The following is a 20,983-nucleotide window of genomic DNA, read 5'->3' on the forward strand; positions in this document are numbered from 1 at the left end:
CAAGGGGGGAATGAGGTCTTCCGGAGATTTTGCATCATAAAGTTATTGTAGCAACTTGGCTTTGGTGCCAAGGGTATGAAAATCCATCACAAAGCAGAATCCAGTTGGGTTAACCTGCAGCTGCTGTGAGTTGGTTCAACTTGACACGTTACTTGGGGTTTTGTGTTCACCAATGGTTGTGATTGGCATCGTTTTAGAATTAAACAAAACAGAAAAAAAAAGCACCATAATCCCAAAAGAAAATAATTCAAGAGGTACCGGCTTAAATTCACTTCTCTTGTTATTATTTATTTCTTTTTTTGACAACGATCGCAATTGTGCGCCTTATGGCACTTGATACCAGGAAGGGCTGGTTCAGGGCCTCAGCTCCTTGGTTCTTTGATTAAAGAAAACTTTTGCTTTATTTTTCAACAGAAGCAAGTACCAGCTGTCAAAACTACAGAGCAGAAGTGTGAAAATATGGCCCGCTACCATTCCCAGTGGGCTTTTTTCCCAAAAGCTTGTGTTTCCTAGATCAGCCTTACACAGGTTTGTTTGGATCCTATCTGAAGGCATTTTAACAGCATGGATTGGCAATATCACTTCTAGGAATGGCTTCCTAATTCAAAAGGAGCAGAAACTGTTTATCCCTAAACCTCAGTTCACTTTATAAAGCAGGAAGAAAATGTGCAAAATAGACAGGCAATGAGGGGGGATGGCTTTAAACTAGAGAAGGGGAAATGTAGCTTAGTTGTTATGAAAAAAAGTCTTTACTCAGAAGGCAGTGAGGTCCTGGCAGTGCTGCCCAGAGAAGCTGAGGGTGCCCCATCCCTTGAGGTTCTCCAGGCCAGGCTGGATGGGGCCCTGGGCAGCTTCATCTTCTGGGTGAGAACCAGCACATGTCAGGGGGTTGATCTACATGGTCTCTAAGGTCCCTTCCAACCCAAACCACTCTGTGATTCTATAATTCTAGGATTCTACGTTTCTATAACTCTATTCAGGCTTTGTTAACATGCTGTTTTCTACCAAGAATGCCTGTTATGAATTCCTCACCCCATTATCTCAGAAGGGGAGGCTACTGCAGGCACTGTTACAAAATTGGACTTATTTGTAGTGTTCACTTTCATTTCCTTTCATTTGTGGCTTGATTCATCCTAACAATGCTTGAGATGCAAAATGGAATCTCTACATAAATCTGGCACAGGATGTGCATTTTTTACAGGCTTTGGCAGAAGGTGGGTGAGCACCACCACCCATAGACCTCAGCCTGGTGAGGTCATGGTGAAGAAATACCAACATGGTGCAGAGGGTGCTGAAAGGGAAGGCTCCTCTCACTGGTTGGCAATCGTTTGTTGCCATTTACACTTGTGAAACAGCCATTCCAACTAAGTTCCACGCTGTTGGGCAAGCTTCATCCCTGGGCAGATGTTTGGCCTCCAGACGCTGGCTGCTGTGTCAGGGTATAAAGCTGGCAAAGGTTTCAGACAGAACTATTTTACTTATTTGTTTTTCAAAAACACACAGACTTTAACAAAACAGTTTGTGAATTTGGGTCCAACCGATTCACTGACTTGTTTGGGAGAAGGGAAACAGACGCCGAACCCACCCCACCACCAGGACACAGCAGCAGTGCGGAAGGTGGAACGCCTTGCCTTGCCATTTGAGAAACGAAAATCTTCATTTCCTTTTTGTTTGTTTTTAAAGTGCTGTTTGTTTTTAAAGTGCAGATTCAAAAGTGAAACCATACGTTAGGATCAAATGTTTTCCCTTGATTCAAAATGACTTTTGCTTTCTCTAACCCCCCCCACTGCTTTTGAGTGTTCTTTGAGTTTCTGTGGAAAAAATGGGCTCTTTTCAGGTCAAACTGCAGAGGAACTTCTGTTGTCCTCTCTTCCTCCCCCTGTTTCCTACCTAGCCAGCTAAGCAAAAACTGAAAACTCTGCAGCACAGAAACCTTTGTGCAAGCAAAACGCCTCGTTCCAAGTGGAGCACAAAAGCACAGGAAAAGAAGTGTCATTTTCTTCTGGCAGGACTGTCCAGCAGCTTGCAGTGTTGGTGCACAGGTCTGGTGCCTGACACACAGTTATCTCTGCCAACTGGGACGTTCCAGCTTGGTGCCCAGCCCTGCCCATTGCTAGCACAGGTGCTGGGATCCCAGTCCAGTCCCTGCTCCAAAGGCCAAAACCAAGCTCAGCTGAGTCAGACTGGGCATGTGGAGAGCTCAGAGTCTCCAGAGCCCGTTCCATGGCAGGAGAACCAGCCTGACAAGGCAAAATGGTTACAGACAAGAGGGAATGATTTCAAACTAAAAGAGAGAGATTTTGATTGCACATAGGAAGATGTTTTTTACAGTGAGGGTGGTGAGGCACTGGCACAGGGTGCCCAGAGAGGTAGTGGATGCACCATCCCTGGAGACACTCAAGATCAGGCTTGACAGGGCTCTGATCCAGTGTGGGTGTCCCTGTTCACTGCAGGGGGGTTGGTCCAAATGGCCTTTGGGGGTCCCTTACAAAGCAAACATTTCTATCATTCCATGAACCAGAGGCCTCTATCCTTTCTGAGGACCCACTGGGTGATGGATCAGAACTCTCCTGCCTGCACTGGTGGCTCAAGGCACTGGACCAGACCTCAAGCTGAGCTCTCCCAGAGCCCACAGGGATGGCAGGACACAGCAGCCAGGAGCAGGACTCTGTGGCGGCAGCCGGAGTGCTTCCAGCTCCACAGACGGAGATGCCTGCTGGCGGTTTTCTGATGGGCTGATTACATCTGCAAAGCACTTGGGAATGCTTTGGGATGAAAAGCGTTATGTAAGGGCAAGATAATGTTATTTATAGAGCCAGGTTTTATTCAAAATGGAATTAAAATTGTGCTTGTGAAGCCTCTGTTGTCAGAGACAAATGGGAACTCATCCTTATTTCCTCCAGTGTTTTGCATTCATTCTTCCCTTCGGCTCGGCTCAGACATTAAGGAGTGCTTTGTTTACACAACACTCCTCCCCAGCACTCACCAGATCTGTGCTCCTGAGCCAGCAGCTGGAGGTGGACCTGGGAGCCAGGGCTGTGTGGTGACAGCTGAGGCACAGAGGTGTCACAGAGCAGGAAACGATGAGAATTTGGAGTTGGACTGAACAAAAAGCACAGCTGCCACAGCAGCTCCCTGGGCACACCGTGCCGCCCGCATCTGGAGATCTCCATAGCAATCTGTGAGCCACAGGAGGTGGTCAGGCCAGCAGCCCTGCTGGAGGTGGCACTTACTCAGGGTGCTAATACCTGTGCTCCCTTATTCTACAGCCCCGATAGCCTTCTCAGTTGTTGTTTTTTTTTCCCTTGAGGAGCTTTATTTGTGATGTTTTTTGAAATGCTATATACAAATCCCTCATAGCCGTACTTTTTACAAGCCATGAAAAAGCAATTTGCACTGATGTCTGATGAAATCCATGCCAACAGGTGCTGCGAATATCACTTTCAGAGGCACGGCACCTTGCAGGGCCTGCTTTGCACAGCTCATCTGCTATCTCTCACTTGTCTCAGTATCTAGCACGGAATTCCACACATGCCTTTTATTTAGGAAAGAACACAAAAGTATGTTATCTTATTCCTCTGGAATTTTCCGCAGTTATTTAGCGTGTTAGTTTAGGCATAATTGGTGAGCGGGCTCTTGAAATTTATATCTTCACAGTGCTTATTTACATCGGGCTTAGAGTAGTTCATTGCAACCGAGGTAGATGTGAAGCATTAGGCTGCAACGTACCTAATCCATCTCTCCTCCCCCAGCACCAGAAATCCTGTGGTTAAAATAACACAGCCTCTATTCAGAGCGCAAACTTAGAGCTGCGAGCGGGAGTCACACAACTCCACTGATGGATGTGCCCAGCGGGCTCTCATGGTGCTGCTTCCCATCCCACCGCTGATCCAGGAGAGCGTGGTGGGGGCTCTCCTGCCTGCACACAAGGTAAAGATTTGCTGCATTCTGTGTGTGTTTGCATGGATACTAGAGAAGCCTACCAATGTGACTGTGAAAATACATTGCAAATGTGACTGTGAAAACGTTGCTGCTTATGTAGCGAGAAGCGTTTGGCAAATGGCTTCACAATCTTTAACTGTTAATCTGCTCCCGAGGCTGTTCCCATACAGCTGAGAAATGGTGAAATGGTAATCTGGCAGCGACAGCAGCTCCTGCCACGCGTGTAGGAGATGGAGCTCTGACAGCACCAGGCACTGCTGTGATCCAGGTGGGCTGCAGCCCTGCAGGCATCGGGGGGTCTGGGTTGGGGGCTGTGTGCAGGCTGTGTGCTATATGTGAGGGCTGGGGGCTGTGTGAAGGCTGTGTGCTATATGTGAGGGCTGGGGGCTGTGTGAAGGCTGTGTGCTATATGTGAGGCTATGTGCAGGCTGTGTGCTGTGTGAGGGCTGTGTGCGGGACGTGGCGGTGCGACCCTCACACTAACACAGCGCAGTGTGTTCAGGAATGTTGGGATGTGGCGTGCCAGATAATTATCTGCCTTTATTTGCTCTTAGGACTTTCCAAGTCCCAGAGGATGCAGGAAAACATCATCTTTATCTTGAAATCTGTTTTTAGCTGAAATCCAGGCAGGCAGAAGGATGTCTGTGCAGTGCTGTGGTGCTGTGCTCCCCGTGCTGACTCTGTTAACTCTCCGTGTCCCACCAGGAGTCATGGGGCATCCTGAGCACAGCACACCTCAGGCACTGAGGGATAATATGGGAATTATTCCTACACATTCCTTCCCTCCAGCAAGGCAGCAGTGCTCCAGGGGATGCTTTCCAGATTTGAGGAGCCTTATCTCCCACCCTCTCTTCTTTCTTCTCCCCTCCTTTCCTTCCTTGAGTGAGCTGGGATGGTTTCTCACAGTGTCCATGCCTGCAACAGCTGTTTCCCCCAGCATCACTGTCCCATTTCTGTGGGACCCTCCAGAGGAAGGAGGAGGAAGATGCTGTGCCAGGTCCCTTGTAGCACTGAGCTGCTGTGCTGCAGGGAGCTCTTGGCTGGCACAAGTAACCTCTTCCCCTAAGCCAGTACCACTACTTAAGTCCCAGAGGAAATGATGTGGCTTCATCATCTGTGTGACTGGCATGGGGCTTTTTCACGGTAGTTGTGTACCACAAGCCATGGCAGGGAGGCAGCTCGGAGGAGAGAGAATATGCGCAGAACAAAGAAATGTGGTCAGGCAGCAACTATAAAATTTCAATATAGAAAGTTGAGCTGATGTCATTTCAACTTCCCAGAGCGGTGCCAAGAATTCTAAGCTCCATATCAAGATTCAGTGAAAATCCCCCACATACTCACAATTTGTTCATGTGGAAAAATGAACTTTCATGGAAAATATGCATGGGAAACTGCCAGAGGAGTGTGTTGCTTTACTTCTTCTATTAATTTTGAATACGTTAGTTCAGAGAGCAATCCCATTTTAGCATCAGCTGCCTCATCCAAGAAGCAGAAGCTGAAATGCAAATACTGGAGGCGAGGGAAGTGTGTTTTCTGTATGACCAGTTGTTCGATGGAAAGAGCTGTTCAAGTGGGAAGGGTGTGGGAAGGCTCAGTGGGATGACTGCATTAACGCTTTTTTCCTGGTGACAAATCAGAATCATGATATGACACACCTGAATGGAACTGCATCATCCGCCTTTATAGCCTTGATAGCTTTGACAAAGTTGGGACCATGTGTTTAACTCCCACAGTTAAGATTACCCGAACATGCACTGCTATAAGACTACATTCACAGTTGCTTATAACTTTGCCAGACTAGAATCATTCAGGCTGAATTTTTCCTACTTGATTGTCTGCCTCAGGCTAAGTTCTTTTCTGGAAGATTTCAGCCAAAACTGTCCAGCTATTTCCAAGAATGAACATAGGGGAAAAAGGCATTGTTGTCCAACTGGGGGAAAAAAAAGAAAGGGAAAAACAGGAGGAGAACCTGGTGCTCCTTTTGGATAGCTCTTATTTCTCTGCACTTTGGAGTAGAGATCTGAAATTTGGCAGGGTCTGAGCTTTGCTTCAGGACTGTGGCTTGTTTTATGATTGTTTTTTTCTTACTTTGTAAATCTCCTCCAATTTGGCCTCGTGATAGACTTTGAAGGGAAAAAATAGCAAGTTATTAAGGACACGCTAGGGCTCAGTAGTCAAAATCTGCTGAGATTTCTTCCAATGAGTGAGCCTAGCCCACTGCCTCGGCAGATCCCAGAGCTGACCCCAAAGTTCCTGTGCACCCAGGGGTGCTGCCAAGCTTCTGCTACTCACACAGGGACTGGGCAGCCCTGTTCCCCTGCCAGACTCTGGCAAAATGGGGCTTAACGTGATCGAGCAGCCTGCCTGCATGCCTTTCCATTGCCTCTGGTTCAGGCAGCTGAAGCACAATTACATCCTGGATGGTTGTGTAGCTTGGGAAACTGCAGGCCTGCCAGCCTGATCTCAGTGCCAGGGAAGGTTATGGAACAGATAGTCTTGAGGGCAGTCACACAGCACATGCAGGATAAATGGGGGATTGGGCACAGTCAGTATGTGTTCATGAAAGACAGGTCCTGTTTGACCAACCTCATCTCCTATGTCTGGGTGGCCCGTCAGCACAGTCTACCTGGACTTCAGCAAAGCCTTTGACAATTTCCCATAGTATTCTCCTAGAGAGGCTGGCAGCCGATGGCTTGGACAGGCCCAGAGAGTGGCAGTGAATGGAGTTAAAACCAGCTGGCAACCTGTCACGACTGGTAATATTTTTACTGGTGACCTGCATGAAGGAACTGAGTGTACCCTCAGTAAATCTGTGGGTGAAATCAAGTTGCGGGGAAGTGCTCAAGAGCCTGGGGATAGGAACGTCCTACAGAAGGACCTGGACCAGGCTGGAATACTGGGCTGAGGCCAATGGTATGGAGTTCAACAAGACCAAATGCTGAGTCCTGCACTTTGGCCACAGCAACCCCAGGCAATGCTACAAGCTTGGTGGAGAGAGACTGGTAGGCTGTGTGGAAGAAATAGACCCGGAGGTGATGGTCAACACTCAGCTAAACATGAGCCAGCAGTTTGCTCCATTGGCCAGGAAAGCCAATGGCATCCTGGCTTGTAACAGAAATAGTGTTGCCAGCAGGAGCAGGGAGGTGATCATCTCTCTGTGCTCAGCCCTGGTGAGGCCACATGTCAAGTACTGAGTTCAGTTTTGGGCCCTTCTCTACAAGAAAGACATTGAGGCCCTGGTATGTGTCCAGAGAAGGGCAATGAAGCTGTGAGGGGTCTGAAGCTCAAGGCTTATGGAGAGCAGCTGAGGGAACTGGGATTGTTCTGTCTGGAGGAGACTCATGAGAGACTTTATCACTCTATAACTCCCTGAAAGGAGGTTGTGATGAGACGGGGATTGGCCTCTTCTCCCATGTAGGAGTGATAGGAGAAGAGGGAATGACCCTAAGTTGTTCCAGGAGAGGTTTAGATTGGATATTAGGAAGAATTTCTTCTCAGAAATGGTAAGGAGGCATTGGCACAGGCTGCCCAGGGAAGTGTTGGAGTCACCATCCCTGGAAGTGGTCAAGAAACATGTAGATGTAGTACTTAAGGACATGATTTAGTGGGCAGTATTGGTGGGAGGTGGATGGTTGGATGATCTTGGAGGTCTTTTCCAACCTTAATGATTCTATGATTCAATTCTACAATAAATACTGTGAAGCACTCAGGGACTATATGGAGATTGTCACTGATGTGAAAAATAGGTCTTCTTTATACAGAGGGAGACTGGAGGTAAAGCCTAGGACCACCCTGAGCACTAAGGCGAACACACAATCCTGTATAACATCTTACTCAGTGAAGACTTTCCATTCCTTACAGTAGATTAAAGCTTAGATCTCTGGTTAAATCATGGGTGGTCTTCTAAAATGTATCATAACACATAGCACAAGGGAGTCCTAGTTCTAGCATCTCTTATCTCATGGGTTTTTCAGTCTTAACAGTACTCTCACAGCCTATTTCTGTATGCAGTACTTATGCAGTATATGCAGGCAGATGGTGAAATGTCAGGGTTTCCATTTTGCCACTTGATGTGAGTCCCACATTGGAAGGTAGGGAGCTGCAGTCTGCTCGCTTCCCTTCCCACCGGAGTTGCAGGAAGCAGTGGTTCCTTTCACTTCTTGCAGAGCTACCAGCCGTGGAGCATCTTACATAGCCTGTCCTTTCACAGAAGCAGGTGGCACCTTGAGTACCATGTTCAGTTTTGGGCACCTCAGTACAGAAATGACATTGAGGCGATGGAGCAGGTCCAAAGAAGGGCAACAAGGTCCTTGCAGAGGCCCTGTAGAATATGCCCTGTGAGGAGCTACTGAAGGAACTGGTCTGTTTAGTCTGAGGAAAAGGAGGCTGAGGGGAGACCTTATTGCACTGTACAAATACCTGAAAGGTGATTGCAGTGGGAGTGGGGTTGGTCTCTTCTAACTGGTGACAGGTGACAGGACGAGGGGAAATGGCCTCAAGTTACACCAGGGTAAGTTTAGGTTTGATATCAGGAAAAACCTCTTTACAGAAAGGGTTGTTAAGCACTGGAATAGGCTCCCCAGGGTGGTGGTTGAGTCACCATCCCTGGATGTGTTTAAAAACCATTTGGATGTGGTACTCAGGGACATGATTTAGCAGAGGGTTGTTAGGGTAGTATGATTATGTTGTAGTTGGACTTGATGATCTTTGTCTTTTGCAATCTGACCAATTCTATGATTCTATGATTCTATGAGCTATGCCTGACCATCCACAGCCACCTTTGTCCCGTTGCACAAAGCCCCACCATGCTAAAACTCTGCTCTTACCCATACCCCCAGCCAATCCATCAGGCAAAGCACCAGAAGGGCTCACACAGCATGCCCACTGCTGTGACCGCTTTGTACTCCTGCTGCCTTTTGGCACAAAGCAGAAATGGGGTTGCTGATAACCTGCCATGGGGAAACAGAACCAAAAGAAATTGCTTTCTCCACCACTGCCTTTGTTCACAGTGGCTTGCTTTTGGACTCTTGCATGTCTGCAATCGAATGTTGCTGCATTCCACATGCTACAGCTCTCTGTTTAATTTGGGAGGAATCTCCCTTAAATATTTATTTAAACAATAACATCCCTTGAGCTCTTCACAACTTGTTGTAGAGAACTGTCTTTTATAAAACACCACAGATTTTATTTATTTTCTTGATCTGCTTCCCCATCCCATGGCCACACTGGGAACCAGCACCTCCTTTTGCTGAGGCTGCTGCACATGAAGATCAGGCACTGGTGCCTGCTCCATGGAGATCTCAGGCCCCATCTCCAGCACCTACCTAGGACTGCCAGAGCTGCAGGGCAGAGCTTTGGCACACTCGTTGTTTCTGTCCCAGGAACTCAACAATCCTATAACTTCCAGGAACAGGCTCCTTTCAGAAGCAGGAAAGCTGCTCTGATAGCCCTCTCTTCCTACTGTCACACACACACGACAACCGAGCCTGGAAGAACAAGCACATGCAGTCACTCGTTTGTTTCACACACAGTGTGGATTCAAATTTCAGGCAGTCAATAGCAGCTGTGGATTAAATGCCTGATGTCCCCAGGTGGGTTCAGAGAATGGCGCTGGTGGATGGTGTCCTCAGGAGTGCCACCCCACCTGCATTTGGCGACACCAGGCAGTGTGTCTCTGGTCCAAAGCTGGGAGCTGAGGTGAGTGGGGCTCTGTGTTTCAGGTGGAATTCTGCAGAAGAGTGTTGTGTAATTTTATTTCTTTAAATTTCTGATTCCCTACTCATGGAAAATGAACTTTTCAACAACACGTAAATTATAACTTCCAAACCTGCAGTTCTGTGCATTTTCTGAGCAACAGGCTTTTGAGACGTGTGAAATGTTCTGTACTACTCAGATGAAGTCCTCAAATCAGATAAGGGCTCACCATAAAAAATAATACAAAATTGATAGTATACATTAAAGAGGAGGATTCACCAACCAGAGCATTTGCTCATATTTAATTTTAGCTGAAGGTGCACTTTCAGCAAAGTACTTGGTAACTTCCATGTTATCTGTCAAGAAGTTTGCCTGACATAATCAGTATTTAAGACTAAGTGGTGGAGACCTACAGTCCTTCTGTGTTTCTAATTCCATGTTATGCCAGCATCCTGATGAATCAGATATTGGCAAAATCTCCATAGCCAGTGTAGGCTTGAGTAAGAATTGGATTACTCACCCACATAAGCAAGTGTAAAGGAGGTAATTCATTATGCTGTTTCTAAGGTGTAATTGAAGCCCACCTTCCCATTATAGGCTCTATGTGGGTTTAATTGGGGGAGCTAAACAGGGGAGAAGTACCACAGCTTCTATGAATCATTTTTATTCTTGTCCTGGTTCTTTATCACTAATTACATCACGACATATTTCCATGGAGACTGAGAGCAGTGCCATCAGCCTGCAGTCCCTCCAGTCCCCCTTGGTACCTTCACTTGTTTTTTTAAGTGCAGTGTTGCTCTGGAAGGTCCCTTGGGAGGAAGAAACAAGTTCTGTTTTGATCAAGGTCCTATTTGTTCTGAGTGGAAATTTCAACAGGTTAAATAAAAAGATATATCCTTTAGAGAGTGAATGTTATTGGTGAAGCTGGGGGATCAATTAGTCTTTTTCTGTGGCTGTGGATGATTGCAGAAACAGATTTGAACATGACCATGGCGCTGAGCATTACTTTTCTCCCATGGTGAGTGCAATATGCCTAAAGGCTGTCTCAGGGATCCTTTTTTTCAGTCTGAACTGGCAAGTCCTCCTTGTACTTTCCATCACACAAGGCATCTTCAGCAACATGGATGTAGTATCACAGTTTAATACATTTAAGTCAATACCACTATCAAGAGCAAATTTCCCGAGGTGGGTATGTGGAGACTTTATGCAGCCATTGTCCACATCCACCAAGTCATCTTGTGTCAGTGCCAGGGTCAGTTATCTCCTTTAATTCAGAAACACCCAAGTTATTTAAGTTCCAGAAACAAAGAATATTGATGGTTCAGAAAGGGAGCAACTTGTTTCCAGCCAGAACTGAAACAAACTCTCTTATTTCCTCTTGGAATGACATTAGACCATGCCCTGTTTTGTGCTCTGATGTCTCATGGAGCTGTATCTGTCTCACTAGCTGGGCTGTGTGCACCTGTGAGCCAAAGCAATTGTGCTCCTGTGTTGCCCTGGTGGAGATGGAAACACCTCTGACATAGAGAATACAAGTGTTGGATGGTTGAACTAGATGATTTGGTGGTTGGACTAGATCTTAGTGGTCTTTTCCAACTTTAATGGCTCTATTATTCTATGATTTTCAATCCTCTTTAATCCCACACATCTGTAATGTACCCAGAAAGAGGTCTTTGCTGAGGTGACCCAAAGCATTGGAGTAGAAGTCCCATCCCCTTAGGATGTCTCAGAGATCTGAAGTAGGGCACAGAAAAATACAGCGCTGGAAGAAGATTGGTCAAAGCGCTGATGGTGGAGATGCAGGCACCCAGGCCAGGACCAACCCAAGATCAGGACCAACTCAAGACCAGGTTGTCCATACCAAGAGTGGAGGCAACCATGAGACCTGCAGCCCTGCTGGTGGAGCCAGCAGTGTGGGACCACCATGCTGGACACCTCAGAGGGGTCCCTGACTCTCATATGGCTGAGGTCTGCACAATAAGCACTGGGTTAGTTCAGTCATGTTTGTATGGCTTTATGAGCATCGAAAGCAGAGTGAGTCCAAATGATTAACTTGCTATTTATTAGACTTAATGCTTCCCAGTCCTGGTGCTGAACTTCCCAAACCAAAGCCTAGTATATACAGTTGGGTTTGCTGCTCTCTAGCCAGCACCCAGCATCGATCACGGCACTGTAAATTGTTTACACAAAACTGCAGACATCATAACTTACAAAATAACTCTCTTGTCAGTCAGATAAGTAAATATTTCAAAAGACTGTGAACACCATTGCAAGCTCCAACTGCTCAGACCAGCTCCAAGTGGATATGAGTTAGCAGGGGACTAGATTTGCTTTGCCTTTGATATCCCTGCTCCAAATTGTGTTGAGAAGAGATGTGAAAACAAGCCTCCCTCGGGCAGGCTAATGCAGTTTTAAAGATGCTGAACTTTCCCTGGAGCTAAAAAGAGGAGGAAAACCACGGTGAGTTCTTACCAGCTATCTTCCTGAAGCTGCAAATCGGTATTTTTGAGACTCAGAGGGTACTCCTTCTCCACATCCTCCTTGCTTATCCCAGACAAATGGTGTTGCCTGCCTGCAGGTAAATCACCATGCTTTCGAGCACATACCATTGCACAGCCAAACACTTCTGAAGCACGCAGCCTTTTGTTTGGTTTAGGATGTTGTTTCACTGAGTATTTCTTTCCAGTTGCTTCCAACAATTACTGGAGATCTTTTTCCTTTAGAGTTCACCGAATTGTACCAGCTCACCTCCATACACAAATAGGCATCGTGTTACAAGGAGGAATGCAAAGTTAAGCAGGCCTGAGCCTTTGTAGCAGGAATTTGTTTTGGAAGCAAACGAGTTGGAAGGAGAGGAAATGGGCAGCCCACCAAAGGCTTTGGCAGGATTATCCCACACTTAACAGCAAGCCACAGCAGGGGCAAGCCATGTACTGGGGATTCCAGGGAGGCAGGAACAGAGCCTATATCTGAGAACGGTTCTGGCACAGAACAGGGTCTGGTTCCAACCCTGGAGCCCCATCCCTGGTGGTGTTCAAGGCCAGGTTACATGAGACCCTGGACAGCCTGATCTGGTGGGTGGGAACTGAATGATCTTTAAGGTCCCTTCCAACTGAAGCCATTCTATGACTGTTGTCTGAAGCCTCATGAAGCTTCCCTCCAGCACAGATCTCACTGTTAGGTCTACTAATCTAAGCAACTGTGAGCTTTGGTGGAAACCAAAGCATGCAGCTCCCTGTGTTGTGCAGTGGCTGAGGAGAACAGTCCTCCATGCAGAACCCCATGGAGGTCATGCACAAAGATCCTTTTGAGCTGAAAACTTGCGGACTCAACACGAACCTGATATTGAGCTATTGGCTGAGCTGCCTGTTTGGTGCTTGCTCCTCTAGGACTTGACTGGATGTTACTTCCATCCAACCCCTTTAAAAAATATTCTGATCCTATCTCTTGAGTTACTTCCATACCTCTTGACTATGCTGGTGCAGCAGCTGGGAAGTTTTCCTTCAAGTATAAGTTTCCATGTTTGGTGTGTATTATTTATTTAGTGTCAGAGGTGTGTAGGAGGCCGCCCAAGATTCCAAGAAGGCAGGTTTTAGTCCCAGGACTAGACCAAATGCTGCCAAGACAGCACAATATGGACATAAATAAAAGATGGTTTGCAGAGATAAACTGTCAGCAGTTTTCATCCCCTTAAATGCCTTCTCGTGGTTGTGCACAATCACATGTACTGGCATTCCAAGCTCAGTATCCTCAGAATAGACTGATCAGTATAGGAAAGCAAGTAAAGTAAGAGTAATTTCTTACTGTGTTAGCACAAGTGGGTAGATGCAGAGGGCAAATGGGAAAAGGATGCAGAAGCAACACTGACCAATGTGTGCAACATTTGTGCTTTCTTCAGTGTGAAGCACACTCAATACAGGGGGCCTACAGGGAAGCTGGAGAGGGGCTTTTTAGAAGAGCAGGTAGCGAGAGGATAAGGGGAAATGTTTTTAAACTGGAAGAGGGTGGATTTAGACTAGATATCAGGAAGAAACTTTTACTGTGAGGGTGGTGAGACACTGGGACAGGCTTCCCAGTGAGGTTCTGAATGCTCCCTCCCTGAAAGCATTCAAGGCCGTGCTGGATGAGGCTGTGAGCAACCTGGTCTAGAGGGAGGTCCCTGCCTATGGCAGGGGGTTGGAACCAGATGGTCTTAAATGTCCTTTCCAACCCAAACCATTCTATGATGCTATGAATATGTTCATGTCCAGCATGACAGGTGCAGAGTGCTTTCACTTCCTGCAGTAAATGTTTCCTAATTCCTAGATACACCTGACAGTAAAGGACAATACAGACTGAAATGCATTCAGAACCTGCCGGTAATAAAGGTGCTACTTTTAAATAGACACCTGGAAACGCTTCAGTTATGCATCCAGCTCCCATACTGTGTGGGATCCCTGTCTGCCATAGCCCACTGCAGTTATGTCCCCTCTGCACTGTGGGTTGGGAAGGCAAGGCAAGGGAAAAGCAATGATCTATACCTCCTTTCCATCAACCACTGCCCGCCCCTGGATGCACACCATACTGGCTTATGAGTAGTTTGTATGTAAATAACTACATTACCTGGGACTGTTTTTTAAGCTAAAAGTGCTCCGTAGCTTTCTCCCTGTTCCTCTTGAGTAGCCTCTAAAATAGGAACGTAAAGAATGCAAATGGGGGTAGATTTGCCCTTAACTAAGTGCATTTCTCCTCTTATCTTCAGTGCAACATGTCACTGGTTCTTCATCCATTAGTGATTTTTTTCCCTGAACAACGTCTCTGATTTCTGTGTCATGAGGGGGAGTATTGTCAGATCTCATTCGCGTGACGGGAGAGGCATAAAATCCCTTCTGTATATCATGCACCCTTGGCTCCCAACACCACAAAGGATTTCTTCAAGCCCCGCTCATTATCTCCTTTTATACTTTAAAAGAAAAGCTAAAATGCTGGTGACAAACGGTCTCGTTTATCACATTTAATTGACTGACTGTTCTTTTAAGCCTCTGAAATACACACTTCGGGCCAAAGCGCTGGAAAAAGAACATGCCATTTATCCTGGTCTGCTGCCAGGTCACATTAAAGAATGTTCAGGAGGTGTTTGCTAGACCAGTACACTGAGTGAGCCTGCTCCAGCAGCGTGTCTCCAGCTGCATGATGTGTTGCTCCCTGGAAAGGAGGTTCAGCAACTACACCAGAAGTAATTTTTATCCTTTGCTAACAGCACCAACAATGTTACTGGAAATCTGTGGGAGTGCAACACAAGGTCTGGATTAAAAAGAAGGAAAATGCAGGTCAGGGCCCACCTCTGCCCAGGGAAACAGTACACGGGTGGGCTTAGGGACCTGACCATGCAGTGGGGTCACAATGTGTTCCCATAACGTCATCCTGGTGTAAAAAAAGCCCAAATCCTCCATGGGCATAGCGGTGAAGGGTTGATGGTCGGATTAGATGACCTTGGTGGTCTTTTGTAACCTTAATGACTGTATGATTCAATGATACTATGTAAACAGAAATGCAGAGTGCAAGGCATCTCCCTTCCCTCTGTTCAGCAGCTTCACACAGATGTAGGCAGGCAAGCAGGTAGGCTGAATAAACCAGAGTGGATTAGAGGAGAGATGGATGGAGAGTGAAATAACATCTTTCACATTAGAGGCTGAGCCAAAGGAAAGCAAATAACTGTTCTCTGTCTCTGCTGTAGATAAGAGCCACGTGCTGGAATTTCAGTGAGGGGTGTGTACTGGGTCTGGCTGGGAGTTAAGACAGATTTAAGATGGATTTGAGAGTTGTTCCTAATAGTAAGAGCAGTACCACTGAAATGCTTTGCCTCAGGAGGCTGTGGAGGTTCTGCCATCAGAGGTTCTGCAGTACAGGTTATCCAGGTGTCTGCAAACACATACTCAGGCAGCCAGTAGGGTCCTTCTTCATGGTGCTTTCAGTGTATTAATCCAAACACACAAGGCTCCTCTTACAAAGAACATGACTCTGGTCTACAAACTTGCACAAAAGGCATCAGATTTGTCCGAGCCTTTCCAGCTGGAAGATAGAAACCTGCTGTCCCCTTTCCCCTACCTCACCCCCTCCCTACTGCAAAGGGGAACTTTGGGTCTCCCCTGAGTTTCTGACACTGGGGGACTCAGCATCGTATCCCAAGTCATCAGCTGACACAAATCCCGCTGCCCTGATTAGCAGCTCTCCTAATCCCTGTGATGTCAGTGGGGCTTTGCACAGCAGGATTTGGCCCACTGCCCTCCTGTGGAAAGCACAAGAGCTTTGATTTTGTTCCCCCTCCTTCTGGACATGGGCAGGGAGCAGGCTGCAGGCAGGAGCCTATGGTAGGAGACATCAGCATTCACTGCCAAGGTGTGGTTGTTCTGTGGAAAACGCAGCAGAAAGGCTTTGCTGGAGGAATGCAGAGAGATCCCACTGGGCGGCTCGTCTTTAACTCTACAGCGTATATATATGGGTTTGATTACATGTGAGTGCATAAACATGGATCTACTGCTGTTGCACTGCTTGCACGCTCCCCACCTGCTCAAGCTCTGGGCTGGCAGAAGGCAGACATGCAGCAGAAGGAGGAAGAGGAGGAGGCCGAAGGAGGGGAGGCTGCTGTCAGACACGGTGGCTCTCTGCTAACCCCCATTTCTTACACTGCTGGAATGCAACCGGCAACTGTTTCTACTATTTAAGGAAAAAGGTTCCTATACAAAATCCTGTGGTTTTCAAGTGATCCTTTTATAGGCATAAAGAGATTTTTCCACATCCCTCTATTTGATTTCTTTTTTCACTCAGACCTGGCTGCTCCAAGAGATGTTTGCAGAATGTCATGCACTGGAATCGTTCCTATTCTTGGTGCTGGAGATCAAATGCCCCATCAGCTTACCACATAAAGCCACAGGATGCAAACTGCCAGTGAACTGAAGTCACTTCAGCAGCAGGAGCAAGATCTGGTCCCATACCCATCCCAAGGGGTTTTGAGCTGGAACTGCCTCATCACAGAGCTGAACATGCTGAGTGTTCTGCAGCGGGCTCGCCCTAATCACAGCACTCTCTAATGAATTGTTTACGCTTGTGTTTCTCAACAGCAGCGCACGTTAATGGCATTTGTAATTTCCTTGATTTGGAATAAGATTAGCTGTGTGCTAGCCTTGAGATAATAACAGGGGCGTTTGGGTGTTTATCCTAAACAGTAATTGGATGCAGCGTGCAGTGTGCGCCTGCAGCAGGGAACTCAACACCCATCTCTCCTTGCCTGGGGGCGTTCCATGCTCCTAAAGTGGGAAATATGGCACCCATGTCTGTTCCAGCCTAGACCAGGAGGACACCACGTCCTGCACCCTAGGCACTGGTAGGGCTGGGATTGCAGGGCCTCCTGAGTGAGAAGTCACTCAGGTGTGGGCTCTCAGGTGGGATGCATCCAGCCCCAGGACTGCTGCTGAGCTGCTTGACCCAGACAAAATGATGGGATGCAGGAAATGAAGCAAACATCAGTGCCTTATACACAAAGCCCAGGGACACCTGATTGCTCCCTGAGCCTCTCTGCAGTCACCAGAATCCTTGGGGCTGTCCAGGCACACATGCTCAGCTGGGATCTAAAAAGAACATCACATGGCTCAGTGCTGTGGAAGAACCAACATGATCTTTAATTCATTTCTCCAGACTGTACAATCATATACTGTGCTGGAGGTAGATCTTCTGAAAAAAAAAAAACCACTACAAAACAAGGGGTGTACAGAATCCCAGTAGCCGCTCAGTGCCAGATGTCTATTATCTCATCACATACATATGCTATGCAAAAATGCCATTGCTAACGCTTCCCTCCTTTACCACCGAGACATGCCTGGTACCGCCAGTTTGTGCTGACGTAAATGACAACCTGTCCTAGCATCCCCCCGACCAGTGCTGGGGAAGGGGAAAGGACACACGTTCCAGATGGAAACACAGCCAGGGTTTGTTCCCACAGTGGCTTCAATTTATCTAATTTTACCTCAGATAAGATCTGAGTGGGAGGGATTCTTTCACAAACTGCATCCCATTTGACTGCTTACACATTTGCTTTCTTAATGAAATTATGGGAGTAATAACAGGAGCAATGACAAAACTACTGCAAGGCAGGAGAGACTCTCACAATATGGTAGAAAAGTCATAGAATCATTGGAGTTGGAAGGGACCTTTAAAGGTCATCCAGTCCAACTCCACATGCAACCAGACCCTGGTTCCCCATTGACAGATGAGGCACATTCACTCGTTCCTGATTTAAAGTGATGTAAATCTCTGAGCTCAGGAGGATAAGTCCTGATTTGTTCCCATGAATGGATGGAAAGTGCTGAAGCTGGATTTGGGGCCTTACAGGCCTTACCCTTCCGGGCTTTGGGATCCATCACCTTGAAACCATCATTTAACTGTGTACAGAGCTCCCGTGGAAAACTATGATCCAGATTCACTTGGAGCTTATCTAGCATGAATGGCTAAGGCCAGGCTGAAGATGCACTGACAGAATGGGGATGAACAACCAAGTGATGCCCGCACACAGAGGGACAAATTCATAGTGCTCTTCCAAATTGTGGGTGGTCTATTGTGCATCGCTGTAGTCAATGAGAACATTAAACTCCATACACGCAGATCTAATTTGAAAAACCATTATTTAGGCTTAACAATGCAAGTATTGTAACCTCATCATTTCCACATATTGAGCCCCAGCTCTGCTCCTCTCAAGCACAGAGAACTCTCTTCAAAATCCTGCACTTTTATTTGAAAAAAAATGCTGTGGGCGTAAAGTTAGCGTGGATGTACACAGAGCCCTGATGACTGTTTTCATCCACACGGAACACGAGGCCAGTAGATGATTTATTTTTATTGGCACAGCAGTCAGATAAGCTTCCCTTGTGATGAATGAGAGAGGCAGGGGTTGGCCCGTGCTGTCAGTCAGGGAGCGCCGGCAGAAGGACTACAAGAGCAGCTTAGTGATGACATGTTGCTCCAGCATGTATGTTCCCAGAGCAGCGCCAGGATCCCACGCTGCTGCTCCTCTCGCTACTTGGAAATCATAGCAGTGCTCCCAGCCAGTGAAGTCACAGTTTGCCCGCTGTTGATTCTGTGGCATGTCATGGGACAGCCACGCCACAGCTGGGTAAGAACAAAGCATTGGGGTGAGTGTTGGGTGTGCTCCACCTCCTGCCCTCCCTGTGAGCATGTCTCGTTTGTCATCTGCAGGCACTTCAGAAGGGCTTCCAGAATACGAACCTCACCATAACAAATCGTTTTCCTTTTGTTGTTGTTCCCCTAGTTTCTACAGAAACAAATTTTTTAGGATCACCTGGACTTTGGAACTAAGCAAACAAACTTTTGATGGACATTCTCATTCTTTCTGGGTCATGGCTGGTTTATCCAGACCACCTGTTTTCCTTGAAGGAAACCTTGATCTGAGATCTCCAGTGGGAAATGAGTTTTGGAGGGGATTGAAGGTTGCCAGAATCACAGAATCATAGAATCACAGAATCATTAAGGTTGGAAAGACCAAGATCTTGTCCAACCATCAGTTCATGCTTGTGACATGCTTGTGACCAGGTTACTCAGTGTGACATCTCCCTTTTCTTGAACACCTCCAGGAACGGCAACTCCACCGCCTCCCTGGGCAGCCTGTTCCAATTCCTCGCCACTCTTTCTGAGACAGATTTTCTCCTATTTTGTCCTAAAATCCAACCTGAACGTCCCCTGAAGAAACTTAAAGGCATTACCTCTTGTCCTGCCAAAACTCCAGCAAGTAAAAGACTGTGAATACAGATGGGTGACCTGAGATGAGTATCGTAGGATATTAACAACACTGCAGAACTGCTCTGGAACTTTAGTTTTCAGTGTTATGGGTCTGTGTGCCTTCACAGGCCTAGGGCTGCATCAAGCATGCTCCAGTGCTCCTTTTCCTCTCCTTGTGCAGCCAGAGCTTAGCAAGGATTTGAATCTTCTCTTGCCAGTAGCTGTGCACGCTCTGTGCTTGCTGCTAGTGGTACTGAACATCAGGCACTGAAGGTTAATTTGCTTTTCATGATGAAATCAGGTTGGGAGTGGTAAAGATCTGAGGGCTCCCTCAGTCAGAAAATTGGATCCGGCTCACTTGAATGCAGAGTCATGTGGGTGGAGTTAATAAACAGCTCAGGATGGAGGTGGACAAACACTGAAGGAACTGCTCCATGCAGGTAAAGGCCTGGCTTGCTGCTGGGCCCGGCCCTTCATGCTGCCCTATGGCTCCTCCTGTCCTCCCCATGGCCAGATCTCAGTTGGATGAGCAGTTCCTGGTGCTAAGGACGTTCTTTGATTCATGTCCCAAACCTGAGGGCGCCTGATGGCCTCCTCTAGCAGGACTAGATGAAATTGGTTGCCCCAGGAAGGTAGAAAAGCAGCATGGGCTTTCTTGGCGCAAAATGCACCTGCCATGGCCGCCACATCTTGTTGCAGTTGAGGGTGGCTGGTGTCCCCAGGGTGCGCTGCCTGCACCGCTGCCCATGCAGAAACCTTACACACAGCCTGAAGTACGTATTTGTCCTTCTAGAAATGTCTGTGGAAGAGGAAAAAGGTAGATTCTGCAAGGAAACTTTGGTGTATGATAGCTCTGCATGCACAAATCTGCTGCAAGAGAGAAGTCCCTGCTCTGGCTGTGTGTCTCCAGCAGTGTCCCATGAGTTCTCTTTGGCACTCAGCCATGCCACTTTAAGGTCGGCACATATGTACAGCAATCTCAAAGCTTCCTTCCAATGCCTTGGGTTGCTTCTTGGGCAGCCTGCACAGGTGCAGTTGTGTCTATGCATGTAGAATCTCATTTTGGAAAAGGGGTTAGGAATGAGACAAAAAATGCAGACAGCACACCAAAAATGCAATTTGTGATTGCCATGGCTGTAATCCTGCCTGGTAACCCTTCACTGCTACAGCTGAACAAAAAGAGAACAGGTTAAGACAGAAAAGTGCCAGCACGCTGCCACACAACCCACCACCCTGCCCTTCTACCCTCTTCCTTTGGGTACAGCCAGACACAGAAATACAGCGTCACAAAGGAACTCTGGAGGTCATCTTGGGACTCTGGTCACCAGTCACTACCCTGTTTGTCCATCTCCTTCTACTCCAAGATGAGAATATTCCCTTCAGCTGCCAGAGGCTGAAAAATATGGCTTAGCTCTGATTCTGTACTACCGCAGTTAGATTTTCTGTTCTGTGCAGTGGAAACAATGAAAGGTGAAATCCCTGTAGGGAAGGATTTGTGAAATTCTGCAGGAAATTGATATTGCAGATAATTGTTTCCTGCTGAGGAGGATCTGACAGAACTTTGCAGAAAAGTTGCCCT

At 47.1% G+C, this 20,983-nt stretch overlaps 1 protein-coding gene across 2 annotated transcripts in view; it reads left to right on the top strand.

Annotated features, from left to right (window-relative positions):
• Positions 1-3,788: 3,788 nt before the first annotated feature.
• JCAD (junctional cadherin 5 associated) overlaps positions 3,789-20,983 on the top strand; it is a 52,875-nt gene continuing 35,680 nt past the window's right edge. Inside the window, exon 1 of one of the 2 annotated variants that reach the window (XM_072328800.1) lies at positions 3,789-3,930. In XM_072328800.1, the coding sequence (XP_072184901.1) occupies positions 3,843-3,930 (88 nt within the window). In that variant the 5' untranslated portion in view covers positions 3,789-3,842. The remainder of the gene's footprint in view (positions 3,931-20,983) is intronic. The other variant, XM_072328799.1, reaches the window with a different exon arrangement.

This window comes from Excalfactoria chinensis, chromosome 2, assembly GCF_039878825.1.
Source record: "Excalfactoria chinensis isolate bCotChi1 chromosome 2, bCotChi1.hap2, whole genome shotgun sequence".
Taxonomy (NCBI): Eukaryota; Metazoa; Chordata; class Aves; order Galliformes; family Phasianidae; genus Excalfactoria; species Excalfactoria chinensis.